The sequence below is a fragment of the Pholcus phalangioides genome, unplaced genomic scaffold (genome assembly GCF_987345545.1).
Source record: "Pholcus phalangioides strain wild (caught in Gottingen) unplaced genomic scaffold, Ppha-v1.0 ptg000017l_1, whole genome shotgun sequence".
In the NCBI taxonomy this organism is placed as follows: Eukaryota; Metazoa; Arthropoda; class Arachnida; order Araneae; family Pholcidae; genus Pholcus; species Pholcus phalangioides.
Window position 1 is genome coordinate 22,889,444 of NW_028301610.1, and position 15,018 is coordinate 22,904,461.

General features: G+C 38.8%; 1 protein-coding gene across 7 annotated transcripts in view; it reads right to left on the bottom strand.

Moving 5' to 3' along the window:
- Window positions 1–15,018, bottom strand: part of LOC149072557 (bromodomain adjacent to zinc finger domain protein 2B-like) — a 339,679-nt gene that overhangs the window by 53,312 nt on the left and 271,349 nt on the right. For 5 of the 7 annotated variants that reach the window (XM_089247421.1, XM_089247419.1, XM_089247418.1 and 2 more), the window contains 3 exons: window positions 7,044–7,359; window positions 6,892–6,951; window positions 4,984–6,646 (listed from right to left, as the gene is read on the bottom strand). In XM_089247421.1, the coding sequence (XP_089103547.1) occupies window positions 4,984–6,646; window positions 6,892–6,951; window positions 7,044–7,359 (2,039 nt within the window). The remainder of the gene's footprint in view (window positions 1–4,983; window positions 6,647–6,891; window positions 6,952–7,043; window positions 7,360–15,018) is intronic. The other 2 variants (XM_089247420.1, XM_089247417.1) reach the window with 1 other exon arrangement.

Here is a 15,018-nt window from a genome sequence, read left to right on the forward strand (position 1 = left end):
AATAGTCATACCTTAAATGCATTCCATTGTGTATGACACTGCTTCTGCACAAAGCTGACTGTTAAAAATTATTGTGTTGTCATGGTCGCATTCCCCCTTTTTAGGGAAACCACAAATCACACATTTCACACATACACGAGGTGATTATAAAAAAACTATCCCGACATATGGGCCCCTAACTACCATACCATTCACAGAAACTGAATGAAATTTTGGCATAAGGTATTTTGAGGTATGCGCTCAAGAATGATATGGAAAACAACAGTGTCACTCTAACAGTTACGGTTACAGTGAGAAAATTTCGAAAATATCAAATGGCAACACCAAGTTTTTTCTATTGGAATGCGATCTCCATACTGAAAAACACTAAATAGCGTTGGAATGGCACCTGTAGCACGAAAATCCCCAGAGCTAGGCAAGGAAAAAGTAAAAAGGACTTTGCCGTGCACCAGAGCATTAATGTTTGTTTCATTCGTCACACCATTTCTTCGGCTGAGATCCCAGCCTGATTAGTCCTCCACAAGGTCATGTGGAAAATTTGTGAAACACAATAAAATGCTTTATTTTATGCTGCTTCTCTGTCCTTATTGGTTGTCCTCACTTTTAGCCTATCTACCGCCGGTGATTTTCATGCTACAGTTGCCATTCGAACGCTATTTAGGGTTTTTCACAATGGAGATCACATTCCAATACAAAAAACTTGGTGTTGCCATTTGTTATTTTCGAAATTTTCTCACTGTAACCGTAACTGTTAGAGTGACACTGTTGTTTTCCATATCATTCTTGAGCGCATACATCAAAATATCTTATGCCAAAATTTCATTCAGTTTCTGTGAATGGTATGATAGTTAGGGGCCCATATGTCGGGATAGTTTTTTTATAATCACCCTGTATATATTAGAAACAACACGTTTAGGTCCCTTTCTTTTCCTCACTCAGGAATTCTATGACGCGTTATTCTTGTAAAGAGATATGTACTAGTTGTGTGTGCAACACAATTACAATTTTCTCTCTCATCACCTAAGACAGACAATAGAATATCACGTTTTCATGCACATGCCTGTGAGCCAGTGAAACCCTTTTTGGTTATAAGGTGACTGTGCTTAACCAATGAGGGGAGTTTTCCACTGACTTGAATTATCATTGACTGTGTGTTTTTGTCAGAGAGTGATTCGGACTGTTTGGGTGAAGTCAGTTGTTAAAATGTGAAACTCTCTCGCGAAAAGAAAGATGGACCCTACCAGGGTCTCGTATTAATGATCGGAGCCGTTTGAACCAAGAAACAGGAGGCGATGGTGGATGAGTTGATCAATTTTCTTTATTGATTATGTATGAGTGACCATATATTTTGTATTTGTTGATTACATTGAGAGTGGCCAAGTGTTGTTGGTACTATAGTGAATTAGTGAGTGATGTAGTAACATGATTCAGAATGAAACATAAATTTATCTTGGAATTCTAAAAGGGAAAATTGTAGTATCTTGATTTGTGTAATGTTTTTCATAACTTCAGTACATTATATGTCATGTGTAATCACGGCCAAACCATCTATAGTTCTGTGACAGTGTCAATAAAATATAAAAGTTTAAGTAAAAAAATAAAATTCATATAGTGAGACTAAAAAAACAAAAACTGAACTTTTTGTGTAATTATAGGGATTAAACAATTATAAACAATTAATGGATAAAAGTTTCCCATTTGGCTGGTCTTGGTGTCATTTTAAATTTATGACTCTTGTTTATACTACTTCACATTTATATACCATTTAGCTTTGGTTACGATTGATCTCCTATATGCATTTTAAAGTTAAAATATTTTCTTTATTTGTGCAACACACCATGTCAATTATTCAATGTTTTCACTTAAATCCTATATCTTTGGAAAATGATATCATTTCTATTCCTAAAATTCATACGATTTTTATAGATAGTAAATATATGTCACTGAAATAGCTTTTCACGCATTTTATCACAAAAGCCATAAACTTTTAAATGATTGTTGACCAATACAAAAATAAACTTGGAGCCAAAGCTTTGACCATTTTAGAGTGGTTACTTACATGACAATTTATTGCCTTTTCATGAAAATTCAGCAGATGTAACAAGCAAAAAAAAAATAGATTTCAATTGTTTGACACACGTAGCCATGTGTACTTTAAAAATACTTTTCTGATGTCCACAAAAGGAGAGTAGGAACTCCTGGAGGGTAGGAAAGTGCATTAAAAGCATCTAGAAAAGTACAGGTCCACTAATAAGAAACATGCACAAGATCGTTTTATTTTAAATTTCAAAGAGCTGCACTAAATTCATTATTTACTTTGTTAATTCATTATTTACTTTGTTTAGATATAGAAACCAATTAACAAAAAACAATAATACATTTTTTTAAAGCCATGAAAGCAGAAGAAACATAAGAGTAATCAAGATTTAGCAACAGCAATTTTACATCAAATATGGTGGTTTTAAGTAATTTATAATGATTTAAAAAAAATTTAAATCTATGAGTATTTTTTTTCAATGTCTGAGGGGGGGGGGGCACAGCAGTGCCCTTACAAAGTTGAACAAAACAAGCATAGCCATAACATTCTTTTCTTGAAGCAATGAGACCCTTTGAGATCCTCATATCTCTATACTGAAGTTGCTCGGAGACTTGAAACTTGGCATATTCAGAGTATTTTAGAAGTTCAATTATAATGCTGTGAATTTCACTTTTTTATCATTTGTGGTTCTAGAGAAATTTGTTATTTTTATTCTTTTTAGTTATTTTCACAAAATTGTGTAATACACAAAACTGATTGTGTATTATGCAACTTTGTGTACTGAAAAAAAATTCATTTATTATAGCACTATTATCATTGATATATTTCTCTAAAATCACCCATTTTTGATGAAAAACTCTAATTTTTATTCCAATTTTGTTTCATGGGCAAAAATGAATCCGAAAAACACACAGGAATTTTTTTCCCTGTGAATTTCTCGGATGCTATCATCTCTAAAGAAGGAGATCAGAAGGGTAAAAATAATAAAAAATAATCTGAATTCAGCTTGCAAAATTTTAAAATGTACGTACAGTATTTGTTATTGTTATGCATGACAAAAATATGAGATGAACATACACAATTTTTTGTCACAGTTATCATAATATAATAAGTTATGCATATTATCTTTGTCCACGACTTTGGTAAATATTACAAATTCAACTGAGCTATGATGAAAAATGCCAGTGGCATATTTGCAGGGGGCTTAGTGTGCTATAGCCCATTGCGACAAATTCAGGGGGTTGCAAAATTGAGGAATGAGTGTCCAAGAAATTTAGTAGAAATGGGGAAGGGTGGCAAAATTTGTATAACCCTCAATAAATCCACATCTTCCCAGACATCTGAGGGCTAGATCAATAAACAACCATAAAAGTGACCTAGAGATTTTGCGAGCATGTGAGTGAAAAAAAGAATGACTTGGAGCTCTAGAAAACATGCAAATGATCAAAAAAAAATAACCAACAGAGCAAAGGACCAAGTCAGTGAGTGACCTAGAGCATGTGCAAGCATGCACATGGCCAAAAGCGAGGCCTAGAGCAGTGGTTCTCAACCTTTGGAAGCCAGCAGCCCAGTGACCTAGAGCGTGTGTAAATATGTCAGCGACCAAAACAGTGTACAAGTATGTGAATAATTAAAAGAGTGACTAAAAAAATGTGTGAGCATGGGAGTGACCAAACAAACAACTTAGAAACACAGTTGTACTTGCAGAAGGGAGGGGGGGGGGGCTAAGAGGGTTATTGGACAGGTTAACTTAATTCAAGGGAAGAATAGCAAAATAGCAAAGGAAATTAGACTAGAATGGGAAAAGGATGGCAAAATTTGTGCAGCCCACAGGCGACCGACCAAACCATTAATAAGCCTCTGGAAAAACCTGAACATAAGTCCCAAAATGTTCTTCAACTAAAGCAGAGGTCTTCAACCTTTTTCTAGTTGTGAGCACTGCTTGTACCCAGTCTCAGAAGAACACCCTTTACAGAAAGTTTGACATAGGAATGCAGGAAATCAGAATGATCTCAATCCTTGAATGCAATTTGTAAAGGCTATTCAACTGGAAGGTTGATCAAGTGCTCACAAGCACAAAATCAAACACGAGCATCGAACACTCTGGGTGTTTCAGGGAGCACTGTAGTACTTGCAAGCAATGGGTTGAAGATGCCTGAACTAAAGCTATAGAGCCTTGGAGTGATTTGTGAATCAAAGTGTCACAGTTAATAACAGCATTTGACTTGGCTCTACAACAGATATCACAACTTTTTATGGGTAAAGAATCTCGATAATTGGCTTTATATTATTTACATGAAATGTTTTTGAGGGATAATATTTATATGACAAAACTTAAAATGCAATTAAAACCTTTCATCTTTTCTTTCTTTCAAATCGAGCGCAACTCAGGTTTACCACCATGTATGGAGATACTCACTACCTAGTGAGTTGAGCCGTACAATTAAAACCATTACATTAGAGAAAAACTTTCTTTGAGAGAGGGAAAGAGATTTCCATTTGGACAATTTTCACACATTTTTAGGAGGCTTTGACATGGCCTCTTGAATGTTGTATAAATGGGGATGCACTATACTGTAATAAAAAATAATGAATATTCATATTCATTAGATGCACCTAGTAAACTACAGTGTTTAGGAAGATTTGCTGAAAAGTGGAAGTATTTCGCACCAGCTGTGTGTGATAGGGTTGGCAAAAACTGATTACACACACTCTGTCTGAAAGAAGCCTAATGTAAGCACTGCACCAATCATTCCAAGACAGATGGTGATATGTGAAATTCTAAAATTGACTTCAGGATAGAGGTGTTCCATCATTTTCTTAATTTTTATTTGCTTCCTTAAAAATTTAATTGTTGGTACTTGTGAAGCACACATACAAACTGAAAAAAAAATATTTCCAAAAATAAGTATGAATCAAGAAACAAAAACCAAAGAAATTTTTACCTAATGGTATTGGTTTAGGGTGCTCATACTCTTGGGTCATTTTCTCCATCATCAATCGTTTAATGGATGGAGTTGGTGAATCACGATAAGTTGGAGTGGAGCAACCAGTTGAATTTGGCCCAGGAGTTGCTGTGGGAGTAGGAATTGATGTTGGTGTTGAGGAAGCAGGAGGCCTCCCCAAATTCAGACCAAAATCTGAAATTGATGAGGACTGAGAAACAGTAGGCGTGAATGGGCTTGGAGAAGAGCAACATGATGGGATATTGTTTTGGTATGTGGGACCAAATTGATGTGACATAAATGGATGAAGAAAAAAGCCAGGAGGTGCACCATTTAAAATTTCCATTTGTAAATTAGACAGTGGTCTGTTGGCTGAAGTCGTTGGTACTATCGGTGGAGATGTTGACAAAGATTCCTGGGAATTCACTGGTTTTGAAGGCGAAGAAGACCCAGAATTTGATGAACTCACAGTAGGTGATGAATAAACGACTGAAGTACTAGAGGCATTCTTTGTGTTTTGCTGGCTTATAGGAAGAGAATCTTCATCACAAGGCATTCTGGGAAGAATGCTAAACCATGGCTTCTGTGTGTTTTGTTTGTCACTCATTGACTTGAATATTTGTTCTGGTGAAATCATGCCATGTTGAAGACCTAAAAAAGGACCAAAAGGGTTGCTTGAATCATTTTTTGGGAGATTAAAATATGTTCCATTTGTCTCTCGACCAGGAATAACTGGTCCACTGAATAACATGTTACTAGTCAGTAGTGATGCAAAAAAAGGAGAATGTAAAAGCCAGTTCTGGTTGGAAGGTATGGACGGGTTAGATGTTTGTTTTCTGTCAGAGTTATTATTATGTACACTGTGGTTTACTGGTGGGCAACTGTCTAACCCTAAACTACTATCACAAAACTTTGGCATAAAAATATTTACATCTGGCTTCTTATCAATGCTTTCTTCATTCTGCAACTGTTCACTACTTTTATCTGCATCCTTAGACATACTGATTTCATCTTTTATGCTATCAGTTTCAATTTTGATACTGGATTGAGTTGAACTCTCAACGTTATGAATTTTTTCATCTTCTAACTTCTCTTGTTTTTCACTATCATTTGTGTTTATGTTTTCCTGGTTGTCAGAATCCAAAACATTTTCATCTTTACAGTCACTTTTTGGCACTTTGGAAGTATTCAAAATTTCTGGCTTTTCTTCAATGGACTCACATTCATCTGGTTCCATTTTGATTATAACTTCATCAACAACACTTGAACTTGCATCTAAATCTCTATGAATGGATTCAATCTCTATTCCAGCTGGAATTAATTGCTCTGTCTCTTCATCTTGCATAGACTGCTCAGCCTTTAAGTCATCTATCACAATTTTGCTCTCTCCTTCATCAGCACAATCTTTAATTTCTTCTGGTTCTTCTTTCTTAATCTGTATTTCATCTTCTTCAAATTCCTTCACAGTTTCTTCAGATGCTATACAAGAAGATAGTATCTTTTCACGATGTTCAGGCAACTCTGAAGATTCTATAGATTCTACATATACACCTCCACATTTTGGTAGGACCCAGTAGCGTCTGTGGTATCGATCTTGACCAAATGTCACAGCTCGAATAGCGTGAAGAGCTTTTGTAAGTTTATTGGAATATGAAGCAAGTTGCTAAAAAAAATCAAAAGAATAACATCAGTATATTAAAATCATATGTATGATATCTCAAATTGAATGAGTATGTATTGATTTAATACAAAGGATTGTTAACTCAACATACTGGAAAAATTAGTGAATGAAAACCGCATGAAACTAACATTGCCATTGTACATAGTAAAGTGATGTAATAAATATTGAAGATACATATGAAATGTATTTAATGTTCATCATAATTATTTTAGCTATAGTCAACTTACTTTTGTTAATTTTTCAACTTTCTTAGTTAGTTCTTCATTAGAAAGTTGCAGGTCTTCATCCTAATAATGAAAAAAAAATTACAAATTAATTGACTGTTCACAAAATATACAGAAAAAAGTAAATAAAGTGAAATAATGTAATATTTACATACATTTATTGAAAGAAGGAAAGAACTCACATCACCATCAGAAGCCAAACCATGAGCTTGAGTGTCATCGCTATCATTCCCACTCTCATTGTCTAAGTCATCAATTTTGTCCTTATCACATTCATCTTTTTCACATTCAACACCATTACTCCTATTTTCGGAACTAATTAAATCTGATGTAATATTTTCATCTTTCTGAGCATTATTTGCACCATCACCATCTGGTAATTCATCACTATTCTGGGTTGTAGACATTTTGCTTTCTTCATAATTCAGTTGTTTTTCTTTCAGTAATCTTCGTTGCTGGACAGTTTTCAGCCTACAAAACAATATTTGCCAATATTGATATTAATGTTAAAAAAACATGAGTGAGAAGAAAAGAATACTCAAAATTTTTTCAAAAGCTATGTTTCACAACTGAACAATTTGACACTCCATTTTACAAATTATAGTGAGGGAGACATTCTGAAGTTTTATTTATTTGGCAGGAGATACCACTAGGAGCATTCTTCATCACACTATGAGAGGCTATTTTTTTGGCTTATTTTTTCACTTCAACATGGCAACCACACACTATGAAAGACATTTACAGTTATTGAATTTGCTAAGTTTGCTTTGTTTTGTCAGTTTAGTGAAAAGAGGTGAATGAGAGATTTTTAAAGAAAATGAGCAACAGATTCATCAAGTGGTCACTAACAGTTAGAGAAAATCAACTTAATTTTTAAACTATTTTTGTTATTACAGAATTTTTGAGCATGTATGTTTTTTGAATGTGTACAAGTTTTGGTATCAATCCATACCTTTACTTAAAGCTGTTGAATGCTCTAATAGACAGACTTATGTCAGACTATGTCCCCCTTGTGGAGGGGGGAGGGAAGGCTGGCTGGGATTTCTTGACAATTTCGAGTTGAAAACCCTGATGGAGTTGATATTGACCCTATATCGTCTCCAACTGGTGCGGGTAATTTCAACAAAGTCCAGTGGGCCTGGTTCAGTCAAATCCACTTATCTTCACCTCCACATTGGGGCCCCCTGGGTTCTTGTGTGCTAACCCAATGAGATTGGAATGAAGAAAGTGCTAGCATCTCTTGTGTGACCAGAAAAACTGGAGGAACTTCCTGGAGGGTGGAATGGAGTCTCAGAGGATATGTGCAGTAGAGAGTACAGGTGAAAAACCAGGCTTAGCGTTTCCTGGGCTGCCAGATAGTACAGGGGCTCGAACCCTGTCTAGCCAACAGGGAAGCTGCCCTATCAACTAGTGTATAATCCTGTTTGTCCTGTATTTCCAGGTGGCACCTGGGTGGGGTAATGCTCGACGATGCGGGGGGGGGGGGGGAGCTCTCCCAAGGCCACTGCTGTATGAGGGAATCTGGGGTTAGCTTCAGAAAATCTTCCTTGGAGTGATCCCAGGGAAGCCAGTCACACATTACAACAATGAAACCATGAACACGGAAAACAACAAAGAAAGAGAAAATGCAACAGGGCAATCCCCAAAGAGATTAACCCCTGCACCAGGAGGAGAGGTGGAAGTGAGAGCAGAAACAAGTGTGGAAGCACAAGTGGAAACACCCGCAGAAGCACAAGTGGAAACACCCGCAGAAGCACAAGTGGAAATAACCAGGAACCCTGCGGCGGAGGGAAAACAACTTCTCTCAACAAAGGAGAAGACGAAGCGCCAAAAGGAAAGGTGTAATCTGCAAAAGGCTCTGGCGAGAGTGAACCTGGCAGAGGATGATGCGAAGAATGAGGAGAAGGCCATTATGCTTGGACCCCCAGGACTCACATCGGGGGCTGTCTGGGCCTCACAGTCAAAGGGGCTATCCCGCACAAGCAAGGAAGAACTCCCGGTGACACACCAGAAACTAAAGTAAAAAACCTTGCAAGGACATGTCCTATAGCAAGGCTGCAAAGAAAGGAATCACCCTCAGGGTCCAAGCCAAGGACACTGAAAGGACACTGACCCCAGCTGATGTCTCATATATCACAGACTCAGTTGAGGACCGAATGCTGGAGGACACTGGGGGTATCTATCCCCATGTCGACCGAACCATCCTTGGGGTTTGAAGGTCTATGCATCATTTGTAGAGACCAGACCATTCCCGGAATGGCTAAAAGAGGTGATCAACAAATTACCGCCTCCACCTAACGTTGAGGGTCACATCAGATATCTAGCCCTAGGTCACAGTGATAGGCCTCCAACCAAAAAGTTTTTGTATGGATTCCTGGAAACAGGAATCCAAACAGATCTCTGAAATGTTTGAGTGTGTGTAACAAGGGCCTTGTGCCTGGGCAGCTTCATCTGCGGGCTGTCATCCCGGGAAACGGGGGTAACACCCTGGTGATCTGGGTGGAGCAAGCAATGGTTGACTGGCTTGGCATCAAATCTTTCATGGTGCACTGCGGGCTGAGCATAGTTACTTTCAGAGAGCCATCCCGGCAACAGAAGCCAGCCTCAGTGTCGCCTCCACATCCTGAGGAGACATCTACATCCCATGCAGATCCTGCTACTGAAGTGGGGGCTGCCTCTAGGACTGCAACAGGGAAGACAGATGACCCGGCAGTGATAATGGATTGGGATCTGGAACAGAACCCTGGGTCTGACTACGATCCATCCCTCGGGTCACCCTTCTAACCATCATGGTTCTTCACGCACTGAGTGGTAGCAAACTACCCACGGGTAAGTAAAATAAAATTTTAATATATCTTGCCAATGTGTTATTTAGGCAGATAAATTTACAACATAGCAAAGCTGCATCATATAACCTTGCAGCTTCTTTACTTAACCAAAGTTGTTTCGCAGCTCTGATTCAAGAACCATGGATTAGAAACAGGATGATTATGGGGCGACTACCCAACTCCCAACCATTCAAGAAAGGAATGGGGACTTACCCTAGAGCATAGGTTCAGAGAAAGTTCAAAAAGAAATTAGAAAAAAGAAGAAAAGCTTTTGGCAGAAGTTCTGCACAGATATGAGCTCACTGCGAGAAACCGCCAAAATAATCAAATTGATCAAAAACAATACCTATGATAATATTAATGTTGTTGAATGACCAGATGGAAACTATACCACTAGTCCATCGGCGACACTTGAATGTCTACTGAATTATCACCTTGGCAGACCTATAAAACCAGATTCTGATGAACAGTTTAGGCCTGCCTTAGAACCAGCAGACACTTTGCTAGTCAACATAATAGTTGATTACGACAAATGTGCCGAAGCCTTGAAAGGATTTTCTCCTTTCCTATCTTTCTACAAAAAGGCTGGGAAATTATCGGCAACAAACTGATTCATCTCTACAAAGCCAGCCTTACTTTAGGATACATACCTAAAGTATGGAGGAGCTCCAAAGGTATCTTCCTACCAAAACCAGGAAGAGAGACCTATAAATTATCATCTCATAGAATGATTACATTATTATTGTTTCAATTGAAGTTATTGGAAAGACTGGTACTCTGGCATCTCTATGATACTCCCCATTTAATGAGCAGGGTTAACATGAACCAGCATGGCTTTAATGCTGGGCACTCCACTGACTCTGATCTTCATCAGTTGATCTGGAGAATTGAAAACACAATTGTCAATGAATAATTTGCTATTGGCATTTTCTCTGACATTGTTGGAGACTTCGGTATTGTTATGTTTGACTCTATACAAAATGCACTTATAGATTACAACATTCCATCTCTGTTAATTAGATGGTTAGATCATATGCTCAGGAAACAAACAATCACTGCTCGTGTTCTTGATGCCCAAGCTGAAAGATCTATCAGAAGAGGTTGCCTGCAAGGGGGAATCATTTCTCCTTTTTTATGGAACATAGTCTTCAGCTCCTTGCTCTCTGATCTACACTGCTGGCCACCCAAATTGCAACACCAAGAAAGACAAGAGATATCGCAACAATATTTATTTTGTAGATAACATGTTAACCAAGCATCAAATGATTAAATTTATAGACTTCTGTGAAGTGTGGTTCCTGCCAAAATCAGTAGCCAGAGTAGCCGCCATTGTTGGAGATCACCGCTGCCACACGCCTCGGCATTGATTCAAAGAGACTTCGGATGTGTTCTTGGGGTACAGCAGACCAAGCAGCTTCCACGCGTTGCCAAAGTTGATCTGGTGTGGCAGCTGGGGATGTAATCTGGGTCAATCGTTGAGCAACCATGGACCACATGTTTTCTATCGGCGAAAGATCCGGAGAGCGAGCTGGCCAGGGAAGCAATTCAATCTGGCGATTGACGAAGAACCTTTGGACAATGCGTGCCACGTGTGGTCGCGCATTATCCTGTTGAAATATGGCTGTGGGCAAGCCCTGAAGGTAAGGAAGGACAACTGGCTCCAACACCTCGGAGATGTAGCGCTGGCTTTTTAAAGTACCGGCAATGCGTACTAGAGGAGTGCGAGAGTGATATCCAATACCGCCCCATACCATAATACCCGGTGCAGGACCAGTGTGGCGGTGCATAACGCAGCTGTTCAGCATCCTCTCTTTACGGTGTCTCCAGACTCAAATCCGACCATCGTGGTGTTGCAGACAGAAGCGTGACTCGTCAGTAAAGACAATTTCATTCCATTGTGCCGTCCACATCCTTCTTTCATCGCACCATTGGCGGTGGAGACGTCTGTGGTTCTGCGTCAAGGGTAGACGAAGCAATGGACGTCTTGCGGACAGACCACTCTGCTGTAAACGGCGTCGAATGGTACGCGCAGACACTGGATGATGCGGTACAGACTGAATGTGCTGTGCTATGGTTCGTGATGTGGCTGAGCGATCCGTCACTGCCATACGCACAATACGCCTGTCATCACGTGAAGTGGTGCACTGAGGTGGATGCGATCGAACACGTCGGTCCGTCGTACCCTCCTGCATCCAACGAGCACATATCCGCATTACAGTTGTTTGGTTTCGTCCAACACGACTACCGATTTTCCCGAAAGATAACCCACAATCTCGGTAGGCCACTATCCTTCCTCTGTCGAACTCGGATACTTGATCAAAAGATGATCGCTGTTTTCTGCGAGGCATAATTGATCGTTTTTTTGAAAAAACCACAAGAAAAACACAATTGCCGTACTTCAAATCGTCGAAATCTCCAAGCCTTAAATAGCGCTTTGAAGTGGCGCCACAGGCGCGCGTGATGTGCGTCTATGCTGAAATTTTAATCATTTGCATATCTCACCTCCGCTAATGCATGTTGTAAATTTCATATTATTTGCATGCTTCCTTCAGGGTGTTGCATTTACGGTGGCCAGCAGTGTAATAAAAGGACCAGAAAATACTCAGACATATGCAGACGATCTAGTCATGCTCATCCAAGGGCATAATATATCCACATTGAGGTATCTTGCTCAACAAATTTTAGACTCTGTCAACAGATAGGGTGATAAGCACCAACTAGTATACTCCACGGAAAAGATCAAAATAGTGGTCTTGAAACATAAAGTGGAACATAAGTTACATGGAACATAAAGTGGAACATAAGTTACATGGAACATAAGTTACATGGAACATAAAGTGTAACATAAGTTACATGGAACATAAAGTGTAACATAAGTTACATGGAACATAAAGTGGAACATAAGTTACGTGGAACATAAGTTACATGGAACATAAAGTGGAACATAAGTTACATGGAACATAAAGTGGAACATAAAGTGGAATATAAAGTGGAACATAAGTTACATGGAACATAAAGTGGAATATAAAGTGGAACATAAGTTACATGGAACATAAGTTACGTGGAACATAAGTTACATGGAACATAAGTTACGTGGAACATAAGTTACATGGAACATAAAGTGGAACATAAGTTACATGGAACATAAAGTGGAACATAAGTTACATGGAACATAAAGTGGAATATAAAGTGGAACATAAGTTACATGGAACATAAGTTACATGGAACATAAGTTACATGGAACATAAAGTGGAACATAAAGTGGAATATAAAGTGGAACATAAGTTACATGGAACATAAAGTGGAACATAAAGTGGAATATAAAGTGGAACATAAGTTACATGGAACATAAGTTACATGGAACATAAAGTGGAACATAAGTTACATGGAACATAAAGTGGAACATAAGTTACATGGAACATAAAGTGGAACATAAGTTACATGGAACATAAAGTGGAACATAAGTTACATGGAACATAAAGTGGAACATAAGTTACATGGAACATAAAGTGGAACATAAGTTACATGGAACATAAAGTGGGAATTTGGAAACCTAACCATGAAGGGACAAGATCTTACCATCTGTGACAAAGTGAAATACCTTGGTTGTCACTTGGACTCTAAGCTCTCTTGGAAATTCCATATTCAAGAAAAAGCTAAATGGGTCACTAATATACTTATGCTATGCAAAAGAATTATTGGTAAAACATGGGGTATAAATCCTAAAACCACCCAGTGGATTTACACTTCTATTGTAGCCCAATGCTGAGCTATGGATGTGTGGTATGGCATCAGGTGGTAGCAAAAAACCTCTTATAAGACTGTCTTACAAAAAGCACAAAAATTAGTGTGCATTCTTATCACAGGAGCTTTACCCAGCTTCCCTTCTATCGCCCTTGAAACTGCTCTCAAGCTGCCACCACTAAGATGGTATCTAAAAGGAGAAGCTTTCAAAACCATGTACAGACTGGAAAGAAATGGTACTTGGTGCAACCGTCCTTATTTGGGATACAAATCTTCTTTTAAGAACCACTTTGACACAGCTGTCTACTGGGAAAAGTAGAAATTCCTTCTCTACTAATGCCAAAAGACTCCTGTGTATATGTGTGTGTGTGTGTGTGTTCCAAAACAAAAAAATTTACTAAAAACTTCACTATCCACATACCCAGGAGAAATTAAGTTGCTAACATAATTGATAACATCTCAACAGGAGTTATCGAATGTTACACTGATGGCTCTAGGGTTACTGAAACTGGGGCTGGAGCAATTTTTTACATCTCTGGAGTGGATCATGACTACCATAAGATACATTTGTATCTTGGCAAAATGACTACAGTTTTTCAAGCTGAAGTATTAGCAATAGCCATACTGGCTAAAAGCCTGATTTCTAAAGGGTATCATGGCAAACAAATTGTTATCTTCTCTGACAGCCAAGCAGTGCTAAAGGCTCATGACAACTTCCTCAAGTTTCAACCGTGTGTTGAACACTGCACAGACATGCTGAATAACTTGGCAGCATTAGGCAACAACATCAACCTTTACTGAGTTTCTGGACATGTCAATTTCCAGGAAAATGAACTTGTAGACCAGACAGCCAAAGAGGCAGCAAACCTGAAGCTATCTGGACCTGAACCCTTTTATCCTGTTTTGATGTCAACCATAAAAGGAGATTTCAAACAATGGATAGGAAATAAACATTATCGGCAATGGAACTTGAGGTAGGACTGCAGACAGGCCAAGCTTGCCTTGGGAATCCTGTGGCAACACTTTGTGCAATGTATGACATCAGCCACCAAGAGTATATATATAGCTGTGTAATACTCACTCATTCTTCCCTTTTGCCTGTTCTAATTTTTAGTTTACGCACATGCAAGTTGCGTGTCGCAAATTTCAGAATTTAATCATGTTGTATTTCTAAAAATAAATATTTAAGTGTCAATGCATCGCTGGGGATTTTATTCCGTAGTGCTGAACAAAAAATAAATTCTAAGCAGCTCGTGACTGCTTAATTTGGTGACCCGGGCGTGATTCGAACACGCAACCTTCTGATCTGGAGTCAGTGGCCAGTGCCTTCGTCACTGGTTGGATATCCAGATTCGGCTGCCCACAGGCACTCGTGTCCGATCAGGGAGCCCAGTTTGAGTCTCGGTTGATCAGCCAGCTTGCGAAACTGCTCAGCATCGAAAAAAGGCGCACAACTGCTTACCATACTGCTGCAAATGGTATGGTAGAGCGGTTTCATCGAAACCTCAAGTCATCTATTCCTTGCCATGCTACTGAAAGATGGGTTGAGACAATTCCA